This window comes from Chinchilla lanigera, unplaced genomic scaffold (assembly GCF_000276665.1).
Source record: "Chinchilla lanigera isolate Chin_1 unplaced genomic scaffold, ChiLan1.0 scaffold00055, whole genome shotgun sequence".
In the NCBI taxonomy this organism is placed as follows: Eukaryota; Metazoa; Chordata; class Mammalia; order Rodentia; family Chinchillidae; genus Chinchilla; species Chinchilla lanigera.
The window spans coordinates 3,615,779-3,631,161 of NW_004955456.1; the positions used below are offsets into that span (position 1 = coordinate 3,615,779).

A 15,383-nucleotide genomic window follows, 5' to 3' on the forward strand; every position below is an offset into this window, starting at 1 on the left:
GTCTGTTTGCTTCATCTGCACCATCTGTTTTAACATTAGCCTGATGTTGGTTTTTTAATTGTATTTTCTTAAATATGTAAAAGAAAGATGTTCACTTACTTTCCCCTCCCTTTTCTTCTCTCCCTGCTCATAGCAGGTAACTAAGTCTGTAGTTTTTTGCCAGGAAGAATGCATGAGGCGGACTTCTTAAATCTAGTAAGGTGTGAAGGGGAGATGGTGCATGGATAAAATATGGAGAGGGGGAAGGGTTCCCTGCAGACCAAAACCATCCTTCCCTGGACAGGTGGGAAGAGATAGAGAGAAAAAGGAGGAGGAAGGGAGAAAAGAGAGCAGCGGGGGGGAGAGAGAGAGAGAGAGAGATCTCCACTGTGGTAGCTTTTAGGCAACACCCAAAAAGTATAGGTAGCTAAGTTAGATAGAAATTTATATATAGTCAGAGGGACTGGTACCTCACAGGAGGCAGCACAAAAATAAAGGTATCAGAATTGAATTGTGGAGAAAGAGAATGGGTAGGCCTGCATGTTTCCCTGAGAGATAAACAGTAACTTGAAATTATACTGCAATTAGCATCTCTTGGTCCAGTAAGTCCAGATAGGCATCAGTTGCTCAAATGGGTGAGTATAACTTCTGGACCCATCCCTTCCCCGAATGCCTTTGTTCTCTCCATGTACCCTTTCTCCGTGACTTGTTTCTTTTTTCTTTTCTTTTTTCTTTCTTTCTGTTTTTTTTTTTTTTTTTGGTCTTTTTGAGACAGGGTCTCACTATGCAGTTCAGGCCAGCCTTGAGCTTACTTTGTAGCCCAGGTTGGTCTCGAACTCTCAACGATCCTCCTGCCTCAGCCTCCCGAGTGCTAGGATTACAGGCGTACGCCACCACGCCTGGCTGTGACTTGTTTCTTTATTGGATTAATATGAACTAAGCCACTATATTTACAATCCTAAAAGTTGATGGCAGTTTGACCCATGTTGTGATTTTGCTGTGTAAATCACCCTGACAGAGGGCCTCTGTGGCCATCACTGGAGACCCCCCCTGGGCATCCAGGAGCCATTCTTCTTCCCCCTATTCCTAATAAAACTCTGCTATTTCTTCCTCTGGTTCGCAACTTCATTCCTCAATGATGAGAGGCCACGAACTCTGCGAGTGTGACATCCAGTGGGTCAGGAGTTACATTTTTCCTATATCACTAGGACAATCACAGGACTTCACTGCATCAGGGATCCTCACTCAACATGACCCGGAACAAAAGAGCCCACGGGGCATGAGGGAGCAGAGGAAGGGACGTCAGGGTGGGCGAGGGAGGTGCAGCAGGGGCCTCTCAGATGCCTGGCACAGTGTGAGCCCCGGAGCTTGGAACCGGAAGTGGAACCCCCAGGACGACTGAGTCTCTGCCAGTTTAACAAGACAAGACCTGGACATAAAACTAATATGACTCATTAGGAAAGAAAAAAAGGAAGAATGAAAAGACGTGGTCTTTTTTGCACACCTGCCATTGGGGACTGTATATATTTTAAAAGCATACTAAACTGAAGTGAGCCACCACTCAGTAATTAAGTAAATAAAAGTTAAAACTGAAAACCTATCCTAGGTTTGACCAGCACATCAGGGTCTGTGTGTCCAGACCAGCTGCCTAATCCAGGGCTTCACCCTCCTGTGCGTGGCAAGTAGCGAGTATTCCCTGGAGACACGGTGAGGCCTGAGTCTGCCTTCTGCTGCCATCACACGATCTCAGCACTTTATACAGAAAGTACATTTATTTTTCAGTTCTTTTGGTTTTATTTTTTATCAGCACATGTTAGCAGTACAGTGTTTACATTCCTTGTGTAGCGCTGGTATGTGCTAGTAATGCATCTTCATTTTTTTCATCTTCCCTCCATCTGTCTCTTTTTTGTACACCCCACCCAGCTCCATTTCTCTTTTATGCGGGCTCTGCTCTCACGACCTCATCTCCTCTCAAAGGCCACTCCTGTTGATACAGCACTGTGCTAGTGATTCGGGTTCAGCATATGGACGTGCTTGCCAACAGAGAAAACAGCTGTTCTTATTTTTCTCCCACCAGAGTACATTGGCCTGTCCTAGAACTTCATGTAAATGGCATCTAACACTATGTTCTCTTCTTCCATGCAATATAATGTTTTTGAGACTTTTCAGAGCTGCTGTAACAGTAGTTTATTTTTTGTCACTGTGTTTTACTTTTTCTTCATTGTATGAACAGACCTACTTTATTTACTTTCTTATTCATAGATACCTGGGTGTATCAGTCAGGGTTTACTAGAGAGACAAATAGAACACAAGATATACAAATGTATAAGGAATTACAGGATTGGCTTACGATTCCCCCACCCCCCAGAATTGGATGAAGCAGCATACAGAGGGTGTGTGCACTCTGGAGACTGAAAGGTTCAGTTGGAGGTCTGGAGCTCACTGCAGGGTCCTGTGCAAGTGTGCTTCAGGAGGCCATGGATCTGTGACAGAAGCCAGGAAACATACAAGAATCATATATAAGAGAGTGCAGGAAGTCTGTGCACACACGAGAGACCAAAGAATCCAGCTGAGGGCCTGGATCCCACAGAAACGTCCTGCATGAGTCCAGCTGAAGACCTAGAGCCCATAAAAATACCTCCCATGAGTCCAACTGGAGGCCTAGAGCCCATGACAATGTCTCATGCAGGCCTGTTTCATGGATCTGCCCTGGGAAAGCCCAAAGGTCAGTGGTGGAATCTAGGAAGTCTGTGCCAGTGGGATGAAGGATCTGTGTTAGCAGGCTGAGGGATCTGCACTGGAGCCAGGAAGCAATGCTCAAATAAGAACCAGAGCTCCCCGCAAAAGTACCACAGCCATCCTCAGTGACAGTGAGGTCCTGAGCTCCTCTGATGATAAGGAAATCTGAGGTCCCATCAGGAAAACCAACACAACAAGCTTATCCAGGAAACTGAGCAGTGCACCATCTCCCCCACACTCCCAGAGCCAGGAAGCGATGCTCTGAGTGAGGACCAGAGCTCCCCCAAAGGGAACTGAAGCCATTCTCAGGACAAGGTCCCGAGCTCCTTGGACAATAGGAACAGCCAAGTTCATCAGGAAAACCAGCATGACAAGCTCCACTAAGAAAACCAACAGCTCCTTACAGCTTTTTCAACAGCTTCCAACAGCTTCTACCAGTTCTCAACAGCCTCTATTCTTCTCCAGTTCTGCCCCTTATGCTGCTGGCCACATCCCTCAGGTGGGCCTCCCACACCCAGCACCATGCTTGTTAAGTTCAGCTGACCACCAGTTGTCAAACCACCACAAAAAGGAAAGTAATAATATTAGAAAACAGTCATAGAAAAGGATCACCACGAAAAACAAGAAATAAGAAAAACTGAGTAAAATACAGGAAAAAGAAAGAGGAGGAGGAAGAAGAGGAGGAGGAAGAGAAAGAAAATTGAAGAGGAAAAGAACAAAGAGAGAAAAGAAAGTAAGAGAAAAGGAGAAGAAAAAAGAAAATTCCTGAAATGTTGCCCCTCCCCCCATTAAGGGAATTAATTATTAAGGAAAGCTAGAAATAACAGAAAAATTTAAAAATCGAGTCAAAAATTCCTCTGTGTTTTTAAATAGGTAGTTTCTTTTCAGGATGCGCAGTCTTAGAATCCAGCCAGCCATGATTTTCTCTGCCTGGCTCTAAAGCCCATGGGTTTGTGAGGTGCCCGCCCTGCACTGGAGGCCTCTCTGTCCATTCGCCCCAGACTGTGGTAATAACCACCAAAGTTGAGGCATGTTTTCGCTCAAGCTGGTTGATGGGAAAAACAGTCAGCACTCTGGTCTCTGCTGGATGTAGGCTATGGGACCAGGATTTAAGCACAATGTTGGATTAATGTCAATTCTTGCCAGGCCTGGTTTCTCCCTGTGCAGGGTGGGACCTGTGCCGTGGTTGTCTCTCACCCAGTCACTTTGGGAGGGTTGGCCTGGAATCCCAGAAGCTGCTAGTCCTTGTCTTCTCTGCTGCCCTCCAAGCTTACCTTCTCTCCCTAGATGTTCTTGTCCAGGATCAGGTTGGTCAATGAGTCTACTCCTCTGCTGTCCATGCCAAGGCGAAGTAAACCATGGGGCTGGCTTGGAGTTGGCAGGTGGTGCACTGCAGGTGGGGCATGCCCATGTTTCATAGTTCTGAAGGCTGGAAGTCCAAGACTGAAGACCCACCTCTAAGGAGGGCTTTCTAGCTTCCTTACGCCATGGAGGAAGGGACTTCATAGTGGTGGCTGGGGCAAATCAGAGTTCATCAGTAACCCGCTCCCAAGATATCAGAATCAACCCAGGGCTGAAGGAGGAGCCCTGAGGAACCGATCACCTCTTACAGGGCCCCGCTCTGACTACCATCACAGTGGCAGCTAAAGTTCAACATGAATTTTGGAAGAGGCTTTGGCGCCAGAGCAGGGGGTACTCAGTGAATCAGCTCCGCAGGCCTTTGTGGATTCCAGAAAGATTCTTACAAAATCTCTCAAAAATAAGATGCAGTTGCAAAATAATTTCATCATAGATACCTTAATTTTTGAATGGCTTTACTGAAGTATATAGTTGAAATACGGTAAGCTGCAAAGGTTTGAAGTGTATAATTTGATCACTTTTAAGAAATGCATACACAGGCAAAACCATTGCTGTGATAAAAAAAAAAAAGCACCCGTCAGAATTCCCCGTTTCTTTGTGCCCTTGTGTAATCCCTCCCGCTTACCGCTTTCAGCTGCAGGCCTCCAACACCAGGCGGCCACCGAGCTGCTTCTTAGACGTCAGTCTGCATTTATGAGAATTTTGCATACATGGAATCCTACAGTATATCTTCCTTTGTCTGGTTTTTTCAAGAAAATGTAGTTACTTTGCAGCGCATGCACATGGGCTCAGGTGTCAGTATTTTATTCCTTTTCCTTGATGACTACAAATCTGTGGTGTATATGTGTCACAGTTTTTCATCCATTAGTACCGGTGGGTGTCTGGGTACTTCTAATGTTTGACTATTACAAACAGAACTGGTATAAATAGTGCTGGTTGATTTATAACGATTGAGTTGCTAATTCAAAAATACAAGCAATCCATCATGAGAGCAATAAAGACTTCTCCTGGAACAGCGCCCATTTGCTAGAGATGTGGTAGAGAAATGCTTAAGAAGGTGGTTTAGTGCCAGCCACGCCAGCCGGTGCCAGGATGCTCCCGGTCTGAAAGCTGAGCTGTCTCATTTCCAGGTTAATTGGATGATCAGGTGACAGGGCCTAAATAGCACTGAAGCTGCCTTTCCTTGGGGTCTTCTGTGTCCCTGAGTGTGATGCCCCGCAGTTCCATAGCCACCTTTCAGGCAGGGATTTGTACTTGCCAACTTCCTGTAGGAACCTGTGGCTGCCTGCCGGCAGTTGGCACTACGCCCCAGCTTACCCAGCCCAAATTCCCCAGGGCTGGGATGGAGCTCAGTCTCCCAGCGTGCAGTGGGTATTCTCTGTCATACAACTCCACAGGGCGGCCTCATCCTGGGGAGGTGGCCGGGAGCGGCATTGGAGAATCTTCTTGCAGCGTCTTCCCTAACACTGCTTCCAGCCAGGGCTGAACACAAGGATGTAGGGCAGCACCCCGAGGAGGGGACCAGACCAGGAGCATCCACCGAGGCAGGCAGCTCCAGGCCGCAGAGTCAGGCTGGCACCACCCGCCTCTGGGGCGGGAGGGATCCCTGCTCTCGTTGGTAACGGAGATTATAAAATCACCACAAACTGATTTTCAGTGTAACTTCAAAATTAAGCCAGAAGCTAAGGATGCCGATAAAACACTTGCACGCCGTGGCAAACCTGTGTTTACCTTTAACGTGGCAGCGACCAGCGGAAGGCCCCAGCTTCCCTGGGCTCGGTCTCTCCTCCCCACAGGTGTGGATCGAGTTTCCTTCCTGGAGCAACATCTGGTCCCTGCGGTCCTGCGGCCCTCCACCACTAGGGGGAGAGCGTTCCTCACATTCCCCAGGGCTCTGCCAAGGCTGGGAGTGCCGGCAGCTCCCTCTCCCCGACCCGCCTCTCTCTCTGGGAAGTACTTTGAGTTTTGATCCCATTTGGAAGGAATCCCGGCTCAGATATTAGCAAGACTCAGTTTCTTGATTTGCTATAAGCCTCACATTTATAAGCCCATTTTTGACTATTTTCATACACTTAGATTTAAAAAAATTTTTAGACTTAATGAACTGGACTTTCAAGATGCCCTGGCCTGTGTTTGTTACTAGGGAGATTTCCAACAGCACCGGGTTTCTGATGCTTGTTTCTACCACTGTGAAAATTGACATGAATCCCTTTTAAGTGAGCTCTTTGGTCCTGGGTCAACCAAACTCCAGGAGAGGGTGGCGCTGAGGAGAGAGTGGCGGTAGCTCCTCACCCACACGTTTCTGAGATTTCTGCTCTCTGCCAGTTGTGCATGAGTGCTCAGCACAGAGAACGGCTGTCACACTCAACGGTGCTCTGCCGGGAGGTGAATACGTCGCTGGGCATTTTGCAAATGCTTCCTTCGCACTGACAGTCTTTTTGGTAGTCGGAAGGGTCCTAGTCCTTTTAGACTGAGTGGTTTGGGAGTCTCTGTTTGTACAAAGGAGAGCAGGTGAGGCTGAGTTATTACCTGCGTGGGCTCCCACCAGCACCCCAACACACACACAAGATATCCGAGCCCAGGCTGGGGTTGGGGAGCGTGCTTGACTCAAGCAGCCCTGAAGCTCAGCCCTGGTTGAGCTTTCTCAAATCCTGTATTTTGCCTCAGGGTCCAGGGTTGCCTGCCTGCTAAGGGGCTTGGGTAGGCCGGCAAGGTCCCAGCTGTGCTACAACGTTCTCAGCATTTAGATGGAGCCTTCCAGAGCGCACCCTGCCCACCCTGGGGTCCAGGAGTGGTGAGCACACACGGCTAGAAGGAGCTGGTGGCCCCGGCCAGCCTGGCTCCACTGGGGTTTGTCTTTGAGCAGAGGCGCAAGGGCAGCTTACACTGCTGGGACAGCGGCCTGGGAATGCAAATGCATCCTGGAGCCCAGAATCCGCAGTGTGTGAATGTGTGGAAATAGTGGCTTTCACAAGGAACATTTCTCTAACTGCAAAGGAAATTAGGCAAGCAGTTTATTTAGGAGAAGCAGAAGCAAGAGGAAAGTGATTTGCCTTTTTTTCCTCTTTTTCTCCTGAGAGGAGGATGATCCTGCAAGAACTGACCAGCAGGGCGTAGCGAGTCCTTCCCTATTTGCTGGAAATCCCACCCTCCCGATACTGCTCATCACAGTTTCTGTTTTGCAGGTTGCTAACTCGCAGGAGGGGACTGGAGGTCAGAGGAACACACCAGGGCACAGAGTCCCAGGGAGATGGGGTGGAAGTCGGAAGCATCCCGGGGGCACCCCGGCATGGACGGAAAAGAGCGGGCATGTCAGCCAGCACCTTGGAAGGGACCAGTGGGACCAGTACATTCTAAAAGCACACGTCCTTAGGCAAATGCCATTTCCCTCCCAGCCAGAGTGAAGGGCCTGGTCACCAAGGAGAAGTGAAAGTTGCTGTAAATTTTGAATACTGAAGGCAGCCTTCGGAGCTCAGTGCCCTAGGGCAGGCTTCACTGGGAGATAGATGTGTTGGGAGGGCATGGCTTGCTTGGGGGAGGGAGTTCATGCTTGACAGGCATCTCCCCACATCCTGGGCGCAGCACTGTGCCAGAAATGGAGGCCCCTGAGGAGTGAGGCGGGCACCCACATAACCCCACGAGCACTGCCCGAAGGGGTCACCCTAAAGGTGGAAACGGTCTTCATCGGCGCAATTCAATATGGTGGCCACGGCCGCGTCCAGCCTGCAGAACACTCGCAGTGCTTGCAACTTTGGGACTGGATGTTCTCTTCAGTTTCAGTTAACTTAAATTTAAATAACCAACCATGCTTAGTGCCTATGGTGCAGCACTGCTCTACTTAGACCTTTTGTGTGGATGGCAACTGCCCAGTGTTCTGACATCTGGGTGTTCTGGGTGTGGAGCGAATGCTCCGTTTCTCTGGAGGAAGAGTCAGGAAGTAGGATTTCGGCTTGCATCTAGCAGGCGCTCCTCTCCAGGTACTCTCTGCTCTCTTCCCCATACGCTGATACGGGGAGTGTGTATTCCGTGTGCACCAAGGACCAGCTTACCTCCAGGCTAAGAGGTTGACCTGTGTTGGTTGTTCAACATAACCCCACTAGGCCTGAAGCCCTGCTCACAGGGCCAGTGACTGAGCTGCCTGTGGGGTGCCGGGTGTGTGTGTGAGAGGTGTGGCTTCCCTCAAGTGGGGTCCCTGACTCTGTGAGGCTCGTCTTTCTAAGGTGTGAGGACAGTAATTCCTTTGTCATGAGACTGTGGTCAGTGATGCCATTGCAGTATTTTTTTCCTAAATATCTGGCCCATAAATATATTCATTCTGTGGTTTGCTGTTCATGTGTGTCCTGGGAGGAATATTCTGTTGAACTAGGCAGTGGGAAAGGAAGTTGATTCCTGGGACCAGAGCCTATATAAGGAAGGGCTGGCAGTGAAGTCTACCTCCGAAAAGCTGCTGGAGGCTGGCACCTATAGGTCTGTAGTTTCTTACCATCTTGGATGTCAGAAAGGAATTAAAGCCCTGCATTTATTCTGACTTGGTCTGCAGCCACTGTATGCATTAGGGAGTGTTTAGAGCAACAGAAAGACTGGTTTTAGGATGTGCAGTGAGAGGACTGCAATTATTCATGAACATTTAATAGCAAACCTACTGTGTGCTGAGTTAAGCAGTTATTATTCCTTATGGGGTATCCAGCAGAACGTTGCAAGGCGTCCAAGCTTTCTAAAAAATTGAAACATGTATATTTTTAGTCTACACAGAGTGACTGTACACACAGATGGGTAACATCTCAGTCTGTGTATATAACGTGTGTCAGTTACATCAGGGTGATGGCAAAACATCATCTGAGACATTTATCATAAAATGTGTGGGGAATATTCAAAATTTCTCACTAGCTGTTCGGAAATCTCTCCACTTGCAGCTTTATGAACTTGCTTTTTACCATGTGGCAATTTCCATGAGCAGGGGAGGATGAGCTTTCGCCAAAGGTTGGGTGAAAGATTTCGTGTAATGCGAGGTGACAGGTTCTACTGAGGAAGATCTTTTTCAGTTTGAGAGCCTCCCTTCCCCGGGAAGATGAACAGGGGCATCTTGAGCTGTGACTCTGTTGGCCCCTGGCTAAGACGCTGAGAATGATCCCTGCCTACTGACAGGTGCAGGGTGTCAAATGTTTTTTCTCTGCTTTTTTTTCACCCAAAATATTACTTCTGCTACATCTGATGTTCCATCTTGACTACCAGCCCCACCCTGCTCAGCACTTTGCCGTTTCTGTCGTTAAACAGGGCACACACCACAGAGGTCCGCGTCGGAGCCTTCACACCCCACAGAAATACATCAGCACACTCCTCTGCACGTGGCACGGCACTGTCAGATTCCTTCATCATGTTCCTCTCTCCCAGAACTCTCCTCCTCCCTCCCGGCAACTGTCCTTCATGCAGCCCTGTAAGTAGGTTTTACGTCCCCCAAACAGAACAGTTTTGTGGGTTCTTCCTCGTGGTTTGCGACGTTTGAATCTACGCTGAAAAGTCTGCACACTGTCAAACAACAATGTAGATATAACTACAGGTATTAACCCCAGGGCATATACTTGGAAACATAATTTATTAGCTTCACTGACACTTTTTCTTCTCTAATATGAAAATAACATATGATTACCTCAGTATCCCCTTAAAATATCACCTATAAGATTGCCTGATATTACCTGGATATTATATGCGGTGCTTGTCCTCCTGTTGTAAATTGTACCTTCCTGCCTGTCGTCTGGCTCTGGGAAGATGAGGAGTCCTGTGTGAGCCTGTGGCTTCCATATTTGTGAACCAAACCTCATGAGAATGCGCTCAGCTTATAAATACAGTTTCTTTCCTTCTTACTAAGCTCAATAAACGTGTCTGTTAGGCTTGGGGTCCAGAACATCCCCCCAAAGCCTCACTGTGATCCAGATTTAGCTGCTGGGATCCAAAGAACTGAATGGAGCTGAGGACTCTAACGTCCTCAAGTGGACAAACCCCTCCATGAGTTCACAGTGCACGGGCTGATCAGCAGGCGGGCCTGCAGGGTCTGTCCTGTCCCCAGCCCTCCCTTTGGCTCTTCTCTGCTCTCTGCTCTCTGCTTTCTGCTCCCAGCTGCCGTGAGGTTATCAGCTGCCCTTCCCTACGACCTTCCGGCGCATTCTTCCTTGCAAACAGCTAATCAGGAACCAAAACCTGTGGACTGTGAGCCAGAAGCGAGCCTCCCCTCCTTGAAGCTGTAGGCATCGGGTTCTTTGTCCCAGCAGTGCAAAGCTGAGTAGCACGTCTCGTACTGTTTCTCTCCAACACCCCAACTAGGTAAAAGCACATGGAACTGGTGCACTGGTACGTTCTGTGTGGTCAGCCCAGCTGCGTAGGACCTGCTCTGAATTGTCCAGGTCCTGGTTCAGGTCTTTGCTGTCGGTGTCACGTCTAGACGCAGGCCGAGGAAGAGATAGCTCTGTGTCTGTTCCCTGCCGTGGACCGTGAGCCTCTGGCCCCAGCTCCATGCCCTGGTCCCCTCTTCCCTACTGCGGGCAACAGACAGGTGGGTGCCCACCCCAGCCAGTTTCACCCTCACGGAAAGACGAAGTCCAAGAAGCCAGGAGAGACACCAGCCGGCCCCCAGAAGGAACAGATTCCAGGGCACCAGCTCACACCAACGCCCGTCATGGTGCCCTGTGAGGAGAGCTGACGTTTTCTCCCAGCATGGCAGGAAGTGAGAGACACTCTGGGGACCTCAGTACCCTGGGAACAGTAGGGCAGACGGAGCTGGGCACAGGCTCTTGGGGCCATACCGTGGCCCTGGCTTGGCCTCTGGAACTCTGTCTCCAAAGTGAAGATAACACAGAAGGGTGACCGGGACCTTTGGTCTAAATACATATGCGGAAATCTGGATTCAGCAAACCCAGTTGGTTCTTCCCTGGGCTCTTTATTTTGCTTTGTTTTTGTGGTGCTGGAGATCAAACTCAGGGCCTTCTGCATGCAAGGCAGGAACTCTTCCACTGAGCCAGATCCCCAGTCTTGGGCTCTTTAGACGCTCGAGGTCATCATGCATCTCCGAGAGGGGGCAAACTCGTGCTGCTTTCCCTGTGCCTTTTTGCCCCATTCCCCTTTCTGCATACGCATAGTGGGATTCAGGAAATGTGGCTTGAGGGTGACTCTCTGTGACCTTGACTGAGGTGCTCTGCTTCCCGGGCCTTGGTTTCACTACCTGAAATCAGTGCTCATGCCCACTGCTACACCCCCTCCAGGGGCCATGTGTCCACACTTCTCAGCACTCAGGGCAGGATGGGGAGCATCCTTGGCTTCTTTCCAGACCCTGGCGAGAGGGGTGCTGGCTTCTTCCTCTGGTCAGCACCTCTCCCACCCAGCCCAGCTCTCACTGCCAGCCTTCATCAACACAGCACCCCATGACCAAGCCTCTGGGCCTGGGTTCATGCTGTCCTCTCTGCCTGACATTTTCTTGCCACTTTTCTTGGACAAAATAATTCCTCTTAGCTCAAGGACATTTTTACAAATTTTCTGCTTGCTGAGAATGTCTGATGGAGTGTGTAAAGGTGGATTCATCTTGTTTTACTTGTGGGTCACCTAGTTTTTGCCATATGTGTTTTGCAGCACAGTTGTTAGCTACGTACATGTCATATGGACCCTTTCCCATGATTTCCAAAGAGCCATGCAGCTCTTTACCCCAATAACTTTCCTTATTCCAGTGCCTGCTCTGTCTGAAATCCGTATCAGTGTGCCTCTTTCCTTTCATTAATGTAAGCATGCTAGTTCTTTCTCCATCTCTTTCCTTCTAATCTCTATGTGACTTTGTTTAAAAGGAGCATTTTGGAGATAATCTACAGGGTGGTCTTCTGGGATCGACTCTCACAGTGCCTGCCATTTAATCAGTGTGTTCGAACCTTTGGTGCTGAAAGTGTTTTTATTTTTTCTTTTCAATCTTACTTTTTTTTTGGTACTGGAAATTATAAACTCAGAACCTTGTGCTTGCCAGGCAGGCGCTGTGCCCCTGAGGTATATCCCCGGCTGAGAATGTTTTTAAACACAGACTAATATCACTTATTTGTGTTTCTTGTCTCGTCTGCAGCCCCTTTTCTTTTGTCTTCATTTTTCCTACCTTGTCTAGTTTTGAGTATTTTGTGCCACTCCACTGTTCTGCTTTCAGCTGCCTGCTGTTTAGGACTCAGTGGACGTGCGCTTTGTGCTGTGGATGCAGGCTCATCTGCAGAGCGTCTGGAGCTGGAGCTCCACTGGGGACCCTTGCTGATGTCCCAGCCTTTGTCCTCCGCTGCGGCTGTGCCGGGCACAGAGCAGAAGTCCTCTCAGGTCTCTGTCCGAATCCTCAGAGAATGGGTGCTGGTGAGGTGGAACCACCCCTGGCTCCAGAGCAGCGATGCAGACACACAGAGATGGGGAAATACACTTAAGGTGAAAAAGAAGAAGCTCCCGGAGGTGGAGGTGGTGACAGCCTTGTCCTCCTCCTCTCCCTTTTCCTCCTGCTCCTTCCTTCCCCTCCTCTTCCTCCTCTTCCTCCTCTTCCTCCTCTTCCTCCTTCTTGTACAGGAATTGACTCCAAGGCCTCATGCATGCTTGGCAAGTTCTCCACCTCTGAGCTACACCCCAGCCCCAAGGCTTCCTAAAGGACACCCTGCACCCCACCAGCGTCCACCCCACCAACTCCTTGGCCCTCAGGGGGCCTCCCCCATGCCTGTCCTCAGGCTGAGCCAGGAGAAGGAGTGGATCCTTCCAGGGAGCCCAGGCTCAGCACCCACTGCATCCTTCAAAGGAAAAGCCATGGCCGGGCTGGGGGTCAGGGGTGCAGAGTGCACCCCCCCACCATCTGCCCAGGCCTGCTTCCTGCCTCAGGGCTCACCATCTGATGGAGGAGGTGGTACTTAACACCCAGACCCGGAGAGCCACACTGGAGACACACAGAGGGCAAGGTCACAGCTCCCAAACCCAGGTGCCAGCGGTTCTGTGTTGGCCAGTGGCCAGGTCAGGGCGGACTTTGCCTGACATGTGGGGCCCCAGTGGGAGCAAGGCAGGAACACCAGACCTGACGGGGCAGCTAGGGGCAGGCTGGCGACCACCACGTGAGGCCGTGAGCCTGGGGCTTAGGGGGCGGGTCCCAGGGTGGGCCCTTGCCTCTTGCCAGGGTCTGCAGCAGCTCAGTATAACCCCTCAGGTCCGGGGACCTCTTCGTTTGATTAGCACTACCCGTGGGTATAAAGGCACAGCTGTTTCCCTGAGAAATAGTACAAAGCTAATATTTACTTTTATTTGGTGGCACTTGGAGTTGAAAACCCAGGCCCTTGCATTGAGCTGTATCCCCAGCTCTTTTGCGTTTCTTCCTTTTAGACAAGGTCTCACATGGACCATCCAGGCTGGCCTCAAACCTGCAATCCTCTTGCCTCAGCCTCCCGAGCAACTGGGGAACCACGGGTTTGTGCCGCCACACCCAGCCTAAAGCCATTTGGAACAGAAATTGTGGTGCTTTCAGAGGTGGGAAGTGGGTGTGGCGGAGGAACCTGGGGGTTCGCTGAAGGGCAGTGCCTACTGTGGGCAGGGAGGAGGGCCCTGAAAGGGGAATCGAGTCAGGGGCTCTGACACCGCTCACCCTCCTCACTGGGCAGCTGGGCCTGTGCGGGCAGAAAGCCGCGGAATGATGTGCAGAGGACGCGCGGTCAGGTGCAGGCAGGGGGAGGCGTGGACAGCGGACACCACCAGGCCCTGGGACAGAGGCTGGCTCTGGGGCACAGGGGTGTGGCAGGGCGGAGAGAGGAGGCCCAGGGCTGAGTCATGAGGGAGAAGGAGAAAAACCTCTGGACAATTCACACCCTGAGCGTCACCTCGGGCTGGTTTGAGACAACGGGAAAGAAGAAGTGAAATCTCTGAGCTGTACCGAGATCCAGGCCGTTCGCTGCAGGGGACGGTTCTGCTACCAAATTATCCCTGTTATGCAAATCTCCTCCCCCAGGGGTGGCTGCGCGGGACCTCGGTGGGCACATCTGCTTCCCCTCCTGCCGACTCAGTTCACTGGGTCTCCCGGCCCATCTGCGCCCCCTGCCCTGGAGGAGCTGCGGCCGTGGCTGCGGAGGGGTGTGGGCCGCGCACCTGATGCTCGGGGAAGGCACCTCACTGTGGGGGACGGAGGGCGTCCTGTCACGAGCAGCTGCGGGACAGAGGTCAAGGGATGTCGGCCTGGTCGGAGGTGGGGGCTGGGGGCGGGCCGTCCTCCCTCCAGAGGGGAACCTGAGCGCAGTGTGGCATTTCGGAAGCATCGGCTGAGGCCCAGGGCTGGTGCGGAGGCCTGGCGGGGTGAGAGGCCACCTCCGCCTGTGTGGCTGCTCCTGCCTGATCACCACTGTTCTGTGCGGGGTCCTGGGCACTTTTTTTTCTTTTGCAGTACTGGGATTGAACCCAGGACCTTTGCATTGAGCTACATTCCCAGCTCCCTTTACTTATTTTTAATTTTGAGGCAGGGTCTCACTAAGATGCTAAGAGGCCCAGGCTGGGCTCTAACCTGAAATCCTCCTTACAGCACACTGGGTCTAATTATCCTAAGCAGATTATTGGACAGCAGGTTTTTTTTTTTTTTTTTTTGGTTTTTGGTTTTTCTCCGGTACCGGGAACCGAACTCACGACCTTGCACTTGCCAGGCAGACGCTTTTGCCGCTGAGCTAAATCCCCAGCCCCCTGGACAGCAGGTTTTTACTGAGCACTCCTAGGTCCCAGCTACTCTTCCTGACTCTGAGCATACAGCTGCACATTTTGTGAAATGCCTGGTCTTGGAGATTGCACCCAGAGGGAGAAAGTCCAGGCCCTTCCTCCCTGCTTTGCTCTTCTTGGGTTTCTCCTTGGCCGGTCAGCGCCGAGGTTGTGATTCAGCTCCTCTCCTCTGGGTGGGCCCAGTCCTCACGTCCTTCCTGCCCTCAGAGCCCCGCGCTCTCCTCTGCGCCCCCAGCGGCTCCCGGGCCCCCGGCCCACTCAAGCTTTTGTTCTCTCTCATCTGCCTTTGTTCCCACATTGTCGCCCTTGCCGCCTCCTTGCCAGCCTTTCTCAGCCGGGCTGAACTGCGGCCATCCGACGGCCTTCCCGCGTTTACTCTGTCTTCAGGGCCCTCGTCCCGCCGTCCCCTTTGGATTGCAGAACCCCTGGGGGGACTCTGAGCTCACCATGTACCCCGATGCCGAGGACGCCCCACACTGCTGGAGGCTGCGGGTGTCCCTCTCAGCGGGAACTTTATTTTCAACTTCCCAGACTCTCCATTCCTAGCTCGAGTTATCGGGAACGCGCAGATG

General features: G+C 51.1%; 1 protein-coding gene across 1 annotated transcript in view; it reads right to left on the reverse strand.

Moving 5' to 3' along the window:
• Positions 1 to 2,209: 2,209 nt before the first annotated feature.
• The window catches only part of Ikzf1 (IKAROS family zinc finger 1 (Ikaros)), a 103,804-nt gene continuing 90,630 nt past the window's right edge, over positions 2,210 to 15,383 (reverse strand). The window contains exon 9 of the mRNA XM_013520618.1: positions 2,210 to 2,462. Coding sequence (XP_013376072.1) covers positions 2,419 to 2,462 — 44 coding nt within the window. The 3' untranslated portion in view covers positions 2,210 to 2,418. The remainder of the gene's footprint in view (positions 2,463 to 15,383) is intronic.